The sequence below is a fragment of the Magnolia sinica genome, chromosome 1 (assembly GCF_029962835.1).
Source record: "Magnolia sinica isolate HGM2019 chromosome 1, MsV1, whole genome shotgun sequence".
Classification (NCBI taxonomy): Eukaryota; Viridiplantae; Streptophyta; class Magnoliopsida; order Magnoliales; family Magnoliaceae; genus Magnolia; species Magnolia sinica.
The window spans coordinates 140209218-140219634 of record NC_080573.1 but is presented as its reverse complement, the minus strand read 5'-3'; the positions used below and the strand labels follow the sequence as shown (position 1 = coordinate 140219634).

Below are 10417 nucleotides of genomic sequence, written 5' to 3'. Positions count from 1 at the left end.
ATTTTGGGTGCTAGGGGTTTTCAGAGGTCACACATCTGATAGACTGGTTAGATGGTGCAAATACATCACGTGGCCCCCACATATGCCCTGTACCACTGGAGTACGCCCGTGTTAAAAGAGAAGGAATGAATATGTGCCCTAAAAGCAACCTATGACCTATGACCAGCTACAGTTACCAACTGGCAACCTGAAAAAGAGCTTGTATACCTACCCAATTAAGCTTTCTTCTTCTCAGAATATTGTCTTTTGTTGCATGGAACATCCTTTTTTTTATTCGAAAGGCATGCAACATGTCTCAATTTGATTTGATGCTTCCAACATAACCAATACTGTAGGAAACTGATATGATAGTTGAAAAGCGGAAAACAAAAAAGAAAATAAAACCTTTATCACTGTCCAACTAAGCCTTCTTTGTCACATCATATTATTACTTTATTTCCTGCATGAGTCCTATCCATCCCTTGGCCAAAAAAACGAAAAAAGAAAAAAAGAGAAGAAAAAGTCCTACTTATTTCCTGCAGGAGTCCTAACCATTGTCAAAAACAAAAACAAGTCCTACTAAGTACTAACATAACTGACACTTCAGAGATCCCATATAGAAGCAGGCAAGCTCAGTTCACGTATATCATCGACCTGAAAGCTCCCAACTTCAGCTCCTTGATGGTCTCCTATACCATGCATGTCCACCAATGTGTCCCAGTTAAAAGATTGCTGATCGAGATCCACAATCTCCGCCACCACCCTATCGTTCTCCTGTGAAGATTCTGCTGGCAACACGTCGCTGCTATTGGATCCATTCTCTTCTCTCAGTAGACCCAACTGCTGAAGAAATTCTGTTAGATCGATCTGAGGCCTCTCATCCTGACCTGCCAATGGATATTCAGGTGAAAACTCCACCTCTTCATCTTTTATTACTGGATTTTCTAAATAGGCTTTTGCATCTGCATCTGAAAATTGGGATTTCCGCTCATGGGTAGGAGGTTGGTTCTGGCTACTGCTGTTCTTCAGTTCTTGGAGCTTTTGATGAATGGCATGAACATTATGTTGTCCATTCAGATTAAGCAACCCATATGAAGGAAACATCGAAACGAAGTTCCTGGATGGAAACCATTGGAACTTCTGCGGATTAGTTGGAGAATCAAAGCTCAAATGGAGGTGGGGTAGGTTGAGATAGGCTTCAGGCCCATACAGCTTTATAGCAGCTTCATCATAGGCCATGGCAGCTTCTTCGGCTGTCGAAAAGGAGCCCAACCAGAGCCTTCTTCTCTTCTTAGGTTCTCTAATCTCAGCCACCCATTTGCCCCAAGTTCTCTGCCTGACGCCCCTGTATTCACATGAGGCGTTTTGTGGGCCACCCTTCCCTCTTGTTGGGCCTTTCTTCCATGTCTTGAGTGGCAGTTGTCTGGAGTTATCCATTGGGGTTTTGGCAAGAGAGAAGGGAGTTCTTCTGGGACATGGAAAGATGGGATGAGGGCGCGGGATATGTAGTGAGTGAGTGTAGCTTGGTTTTAAATGTTTTCACGTTTTCAGTTTTTCAAGCCCATGTGACCGTTGGCTACTGTAGATACCTTCAAATCCAGAGGGATATTGGGGGTTAGTTTTCTGTATTGAGAACTCTGGCAGACGGTGATGCATGATATGCAGGCACTTAGAAATTGCTTATTTAGAATAGAAGTAATTCAAACTAAACTGTCCAAATTATGAGTCTCGGTTTGGATGTATCATGACCCAAAAATTACAATCATTTGATTATCTGACCATCGGATTGGTGGACAACTATTCGACGGTTAGAATGAAAATATCCCATGGTCCTATTTCACAGACAAGTACCAACGGATCAGCGGTTAGGATTGTCCAATGAAACAGATTCTGGGACTTTGTCTTACGCATGGTATGTTCCACAGTTTAATCGGTTTAATCTGAACTAATTTATTCCACGTATGCATTTTCCGAGTGCATGCGTATCAAGTGTCATTCGCAGCCAGAGTATAAGATAACTCCCTTGCGGTATTCTTTTGAGAGAGCCAAGGATGCTTTTTGTGAGGAATAATGAACTAATATACTGATATGGTGAGCCAAGTGTATGGGAAACTTCCCATGGACGTGGTTGCATTTGGACTCGTTAACATCCACATCACAGATCTGGACCGTCCATTAGGTCTGTCCGCTGGTCCTAGTATTTCTTGAAGAAATCATACTAATCAGATAATCCAAACTGTCCATCCATTGGCATGCGAAAATAAATGGAGAAGATCGTTCGCGCACGGGTTCAGTTTTGGTTGTTAAGAACCATTGGTTTGCTATAAATTTTGCACTGTAGTAAAAGAAGAATGGTCTGGATTTAATGGACGGTTCAGATGAGTGATATGAGTGCTAACGAGTCCAGATGTAACTACGTGGATGGGAAGGTTCCCATGCACTAATCCCACTTGATCATTTCTCCCTTGTAGAAAGGCATGTTTAATGATAATCCGGCCGTTGGGTTTTATGCATCCATGCATGTTGGTGTGCAAGAATTACATACATGTGCATTTGAGCGTGGATCCTAGGTTTGATGCATCCATGTCCACGTACGTGTAACTATATATATTGTACGTGTGAGGCTTGTGGCTTGTGCGTTCGTCCGTTCTGGCTCTCCACTGCATGATCCTGACCATTTATCTAGAAGGTCCCACAATAGATGGGCCACATGGGAAAGAAGCTAATGATGAGAGATCCTTCTGTCCGTACAACCTACAGTTCATTACATGCATAGACAATGAGAACCTTTCATCAGTGGCACTTGGTAGGACCTTCCAGCCGAGCAGTATAGTTCCCATGTGGTGGGGGGCCCTTAAAAACGATCTTCCCCAGCAAACCACCTCTTGTTAGGATGTAGGGATTGGAAGTCACTCACTGAAAACTCGGGTTAGTAGTGGGCTGGTCCTCCACGTGGTGACCACGTGGTGATCCTGGCCGTTCATCTAAGGGAATTCTGCAATAACTGGGCCATTGACCTGGTATGTATGGAGATTCATTTCTTTCATGGCAAGGCTCCACGTGTAGAATATCCCATGCATGCAAAAGGTGGAGACCCACCATGATGATCACCTGATTTGATCCACTCATTGAATTTTGATTTCGTGGCCTACCCAATGAATGGGTCAGCTTGATTTTCATACGAGGCGATCATGATGCAGCTCCCACCTTTTGGGAAAATCAGATTTTCTACCGGTGACACTAGGGAGCTCCTCGAATTGTTTTTGACTTTGACTTGTGAAATATAAGGTAGAAGGGTTGTTTATCTTTTGGAGGAATTTCAAACAAAAGCCTATCCGTAGGACCGTAGTCTTATTTCCAAATAAGAGCTTGTACTTTCCAACGTCCCTAGATTTGACATTGACCGGGAAAAAGTGAATGAAAGGAGGGAACAACTCAAAGAAAGATTGGGAAAATGTTGATTTTAGCCTCTTTTTAATATCATTTTATCTCGTCTTTATTTCATGCATGTGTGGTCCATTTGAAGAGGGATGTGACGCGTGAAATCGGCTAACCGGGTGATTAGGATAAGGAAGGGCACTTTATTGCTTAATATATGAGATGTGGCAGGTGGATCTTGGTCGTTTGATTTAGTGGGCCCTCTGAGTAGATGGATGGATCGACTTTAAAATTTTAACTGAGATGATGATATGCAGGCACTGTACGAAAAGGGAGTACATTAAAAGCATTGAAATAGAAGAGAGGCATTCAAGAAGACCACCTCACAAACATTTTTCATTTTCACGAGCTTTCATTCACGTGCTTTTTTCACATGTCTTCTGTCATAAGCGACCTGATTCTCGAGACATCCATCACTCTCTCTCTCTCTCTCTCTCTCTCTCTCTCTTTCTCACACACATGCGGGACGGTGACTATGATACAGAAATATTCCAAGTAGAGAAAATTTTAAAGTTGTACCTGAACTTTCCCATACAAATGTAAACTTTCATAAACAACACCTTCTTTCCTGCCAACTTGTCATCTGTGTAGAACATCTGAGCCGTGCAAATCATGGGTCACATCATAAAGATCACTTGGAGCAAAAGCTACTGTGGTCTACTTGTCAGGTGGGCTACACCATCAAAATAAATGTACTGCCGATGGTCTGACTCACTGTACGGTCGCAGCTGACCAAATTGGTTCACTGACTGGATCTTATGCCCAACTGATATTTATGGTGTGGCCGTCCTTTCTCACGGATTGGGCTTTCTACAGAAGAGACACGTGGCAGGAAAGTAAACCGCTGTATGTGAGAGCTCCCATACAACGTTGTACCTGAGCATTTCTCATCTTAGTGAGTTATTCATGATACGTATATCGTATATTAATATGCCTGGTTGTGCTTATTTCACACGCGTGTGGGACTGGTGTACATTCACACGCAGGCGCAGGTTACAATATATGGAATATGTATGCGAGATCAGACCTTTCCATCAGGTGGGCCACACTCTTTACAAATTCTGGCCTAAAAATGGGCCCATTCACACAGACAGGCCAAAGGGTACATTTTTTAAAAAAAGGACGGTTAGAAAAATGCTTTAACTGGCAGTTTAGTTTGTGAGTTGTGGCCCATCTGAGGAGTGAAACTGCTGGATCGAAGTAATATTTCCGACCAGATGGAAAGGTCAGATTTTGCACACGTGTCCCACGTTTGCACATGTGCATGTGTGAGAATGGGCAGAGCTCTATAAGCGTGTGGACTAGTGCAACCCTTCATAATACACGTCCGTACGAGATTATCCTGATAGATACATGAATGCGTGATACCTGTTCTCTTTCATTCCACCATTGCTTCCTACCACCCATCATTAAATAAAAGAGAGTCCAAACCTACTTGAGAATTGTCTTGAGGTTGAAAAAAAAATAAAATAAATAATAATAATAAATAATCTTTGATACTCTAGCAGAGTGTGATGAATGATACACAGGCACTTAGAAATTACTTAGAAATGGCAAATATGGCATACAAATAACTCAAATTAAATTGTCTAAGTTATGGGTCTCAACCACAAATTACACTTTTTGGGTTCTATGGTTATTGGATTAGCGAATATTTATTGGACGGTTAAAAACTAAATTTTCAACAAACAAGTGTCCAGAAATCAAAGATTAAGATTTGTTCAATCAATCTGAATTTTGGAACTATGACTAAGCGACAGTTAGTTCACAATTTAATTAGTTCAAACTGAGTTAACTGCATAAATGATTTCTTTGTGCCTGTGTATCACGTGTTATTCGCGGCCAAGTATCAAATTACTCCCTTCCCAATCTGGTTACCACTGAGGGTGGCAATGGCCACGCGCCCCACCTGGTCCCATGAGCCTTACCGGGATTGGACTTATTAGCTTTGCCCATGAGATGGGCTTGGGCTTGGTATGGATCAATTCAGATAGCCCGACCTGACTTCATATGTAATCTGCAATTCCAATCCTCCCTTAAAGCATGCATCTTGAATTTTAGTTATTTCTGAATGTGTGGCCAACATCTTCAACGGATGGATTAGGAGCATTTAAGTGGCAAATAAAAATTTCATCAATTTTCAGGCTGGGCTGGGGCCCAACCAGTTTTCATGGCTGGATTGGAGCCTTTGGCTTTAAAAGAGCCGTTTGGCAGTAAGAGAAGTTAAGCCTAGAATGCCTTGTCAGGCATACGATGGTTAAGAACAAGAAAGGCATTGTTGAGAGATATGAGTAGGATCTTAAAAGTATTGGGAATTACTAACATCTCTTTATGAGAGTCAGGTGGTCATCTCCACATAGAGTAGGTTTCTAGCAAGAAACTGGACAACATTCTCTCCCCCTTCTCCTTCTCTCTCTCCATCTATTTCTGATGACATTTGATCCATCAATGACATTCAAATCATAATTTTAAGCCATTAAATCAAATATCAGAGTGATTCATAACTTGGGTGGGTCACTCGGCAAGTAACAGTGGCATGAAAATACACCCTACATATTGTATTTGGGCCCCATAAGATTGTCTAAATATTAAATCCAACCTGCTAATAAGATTTCTCCCACAACAATGAAGGGATATACCAAATAATTTGATGTTTGAAAACTCAATTGAGCCACGATACATGATTTAAGTGGTTTACTTGTGATTTTACATAAATTTTTCCTATGGTACGGTCCAATTGATTTTATTTTATTTATTGAGTTTATTTATTTATTTATTTATTTTTCTATGACGTACACGAGAAGTACATGTTGGGGTTGTGGACTACATGATGGATGGTCCTCCAGATGGGCGGTGGATATTAAAGGTGAGCTCCGTATTATGGATAATAACATTGATAATGGGCCCCACATGATGGATAACCAACATCAAAGGTGGGCCCTACATAATGGACAGTGCACATTAAAGGGCAGCCCCCTAATCACATCCACAGTGGGCCCTTCATGATGGATGACCCATTTCAAATGTGAGACCCACCAATGAACAGTTCACATCAAAGGTTGCCCCCGCATAGACGATGAATATAAAAGTGGACCAAACAAATTCGGGAGACAGATACTTATAAAATGTTTAAAACAAAACATACTTTTTTACTAATCTACTATTGTAAGTAGAAAAAGTAATTTACTTGGTGGTATCCACGTGATCCCTTAGGACTTGTTTGGATTCGCGGTTGTGGGTGTATTGTATAGTATTAATGAGACTAATGTGACATGAACAATGTTTGGATCGGAGTAGCCGACCACGGAATATCACGCACACGAATACCGCGTGGAGCCAAAACTTTTCTGCGACTGTATTGTACTGGGTGACGACTTCACTGCCATCTGTACACTCTTTTCATTGCGTCGTATTCGCATGCTGGCGAATTTTAAAAACCGTCAGTGTTATCTCTATGAGGAGAACGAGCGATTTTCTACACCACCTCCTCCTTAGATCATCTCCGACTTCTTTCAGGTCCTCATCCAACTCCGAAGCGGCCCTTATGAGTATCCCTCTGTACATACAATGGGCATTATGAGTCTTTGCAAGGTTGCCTGTTGCAAATTGAGCATTCGTGCATCTCATTCAGCAAATTCTACGGCTTGAAACTAAAGTGGGGCCCATAGGTAAATCTGGTAGTGAACGATTCCCCCCTTCAACATATGCCTTGAGCCGCGATTTTATTTCTCTGCTGCAATAACAGCCATTTGGGATGACATCCATGCCGTTAAACACATCAATCGAACAGAGTGATAATGGATGAATGGTCGGGATTATTGAAAATGGCTGGTAACCCAGGTGGGGCCCACGGTCAAATTTTCGTGAATGTTTCTCCTCGTCCAACAGTGTTTCGAGTCGCGATTTTGTCCATCCGTACCGTGTGAATTTTTTTTGGATGTTGTGCCATTTTTTGATGACATCCATACCATTAAACACGTCAATTCAAGTTGGGGACAATGGATGAACGGTCATCATTATTCAATCAGAACGTGATGGACGGCTAGGATTAATCACAACAACAGCACTGAGCCCCGCCTGAGATATAATGTATGAGAGTTTACAAATACGCTTCATACTACACAGACTACCAATATTTATATGTGTATAAAATGTCTGACTCTTATACATCATTTCCAAACATTGATCTGTACAAGAAACTGTATGCATGCTAGGACAATACCTCCTATCCAAATATTGGTTAGTGGCATGTTTCTGATGAATGTATTTTGAAAATCACCTAACGTATACATGAACAGTATCCGAATACAATACAATACACCCTAAATGCGAATCTAAACAAGCCCTTAGTGTAACCTAAGTAGGGGTGTACATTGAGTTGAACCGAGTTGAGCTGGCCTCAACTTGACTCGGCTCGGCCACTAGCTAATCTCAGCTCGAACTTGGCTTGGCTTGATTTGGTCAGTAGCTTGGGCCAGTTCGAGCCAAGATTGAGCTGAGTTCGCCTGTGCAACATTTTTACAAACACTTGGACTGCACCTTCAAAATCTTATTGTATTTGAGACAGTAGCAATGGTTTTACATGTATTTATTAAACACCTTCTAAGCAACATAAAAATCAAGAAAACAAGAGGGTATTAGTTTCATAGACATACCTTCCTTGCCATTAGCCACACTTCGTTGAGTCATTTCATCAAATACTTGGTGAGCAACATCAATATCAAAGTAACCGAGTTATCGGGCTGGTTCAATTCGAGCTCGATTCGAGTCGAGTCAAGCTAGGGCCAGCTCGAACTCGGCTTAAACTCATTTTTGAGCTCAAAAAATTTGCTCAACTCGGCTTGAACTCAATTTTGAACCGAGTCGAATCGAGTCAAGCATGCTAACCGAGCTAGGTCGGTTCATGTACACTTCTAATCCTAAGCAAATTGGAGACAATATGCAACTAAGTTACCTGTACTATACAACCACAACCAAGAATTTCGCACAAAAGACTGACTCATCATTTTAGAATTCACAAATTGATACTATCTTTCAAGCATTTTTATCAAATACCTTTTCAGTTTTGGTAATTTTCATTCGGTGCCTTCCGCAGTTCGGTGAGATTTCTCCAATGACAATTAAATTAAGTAACTTATTTTTCTAAATGACAAAAATACCCTTAAGCCTTTTCTTCTGCACTTCTTAGAAATAAAAAAATCTGTGCATACACAATGATTGTGCGAAGTCCGTCACGACTATATGGCAACTTGGGATCACCAAACATATATATATATATATATATATATATATATATATATATATATATATATATATATATATATATATATATATATGCAGGCCCACTTTGGTCCACATGCAAAGATGATCAGATGATTTGAACTGTCCATGTTTTTGGTGATGCCTCAACCAAACACAGTAAGAAGCTAAGACTAACTGGATAGCCATCGATGTGAGTAGTTGAAGTGAAATATATCAGAACAGTTGTTGGTTGGGTTCACAAGAAATTATTTTATGCCATGACATTCTCCATAGATATTACATGAATTGTGGTCACCTGAAGTGCACCTGCAAATGTCATGATCAATGGCCAATTGATCCAGTGGACTCCTAGATGGAAGGTAGGTATGTATGCCAAAAATTACAATGATTTGACAGCTCAAATAATCTTGACGCATGCCTTTTTGCAGGTAATGTGGAGAGCTGAGATAGAATAAATTACTTATAGAAAAAATGATTGGTTAGAAAATTTTGATATTGAATGTCTAACAAGCATGTAAAAAGAATAAAAATAAAAATAAAAATAATAAAAATAATAAAATCCAAATAAGTCAAATGAGGGTGCAACGTCCTTTTAAAGTAGATTGCATATTTACATATGAACCCTGATCATCTGCCCGTCACATATAGAAAATTTTTATTTGTGTGATTGGGTCACATCATCAAACTGACCATGTTAATAATGACGTGGACCAATCATGATGTAGGAAAACATGAAATTTATGTTTGTGTCAAGCATAGGATCCGGATTCTTCACAGATATAGCCAGCGTGTAACCAGTGGTATGGATTTCCAAAATCTTGTGCTCTAAGTGTACCTATTCTCAAGCATTGCATGGTAGTGCTATGAGAATCCAAACCGTCCAAATTACTGACCCAACGGGGAATTCAGAATACCCAAAACTACAGTGAGGAGATGATATTTTAAGCATCCATTTGATAGCCATCAATTCAATGGCTAGGATTCATTGATAATCGTGATGATAGGGAATCATTTATCATCCGCAAGACCCATTAAATGAACTGTCCCAATTGACGCAATACCTGCACACTATACACTCAGAAGCAGCTTGTGCGGTGTGCTACACCCCCACCAACCTCGGTGGTGTGTTGACGTCACCAAGTTATGTGGGCAACTATAATGTGTGTGTTATATCCACACCATCCATTCATTTTTTGATATCATTTTAGGCCATTCATTTTTTGATATCATTTTAGGCATGACCCAAAAATGAAGCAAATCTAAAGCTTAAGTGGACCACACCACTAAAAGTAGTGGGGACAATGACATCTACCGTTGAAACTTTCTTAATTCAAATATAAGCTTGATTCAAAACTTGTGTGGTCCCCCCGAAGTTTTCAATTGTAGGCATTCAATCCCTTCTGCTTTTTGTGGTGTGGTCCACCTATGCTTCTTTTTACGGCCGAAAAGAAGAAATCGAAATCATCGGATCCATCAAACGGCTGTATGTTACTCTCGCATACAATCATTTCTTTCACTCACGACAATCCAGTTAGCGTTAAATCTGTAGAATATCTTGTCCGCTAAAAAAGTGGACCATGTCATTAATTAAATCGTATGAAAATATTGTTGATCCACTTATTACATCTGTGACCGGACTTGGATCGCCTAGTGTAGCACACATCATGGACTTTGGTATGTGCTGCTTGAAAAGCTCCGTAGGGCCATCATGATGTATGTATGATATCTGCACCGTCCA

General features: G+C 40.6%; 1 protein-coding gene across 1 annotated transcript; it reads right to left on the bottom strand.

The window, feature by feature from the left end:
• Nucleotides 1–90: 90 nt before the first annotated feature.
• On the bottom strand, nucleotides 91–1533 carry LOC131221216 (dehydration-responsive element-binding protein 2F-like). The gene has a single exon (XM_058216401.1). The coding sequence runs from the start codon at nucleotides 1414–1416 to the stop codon at nucleotides 583–585; it is 834 nt and encodes a 277-aa protein (XP_058072384.1). The 5' UTR covers nucleotides 1417–1533; the 3' UTR covers nucleotides 91–582.
• Nucleotides 1534–10417: the final 8884 nt, after the last annotated feature.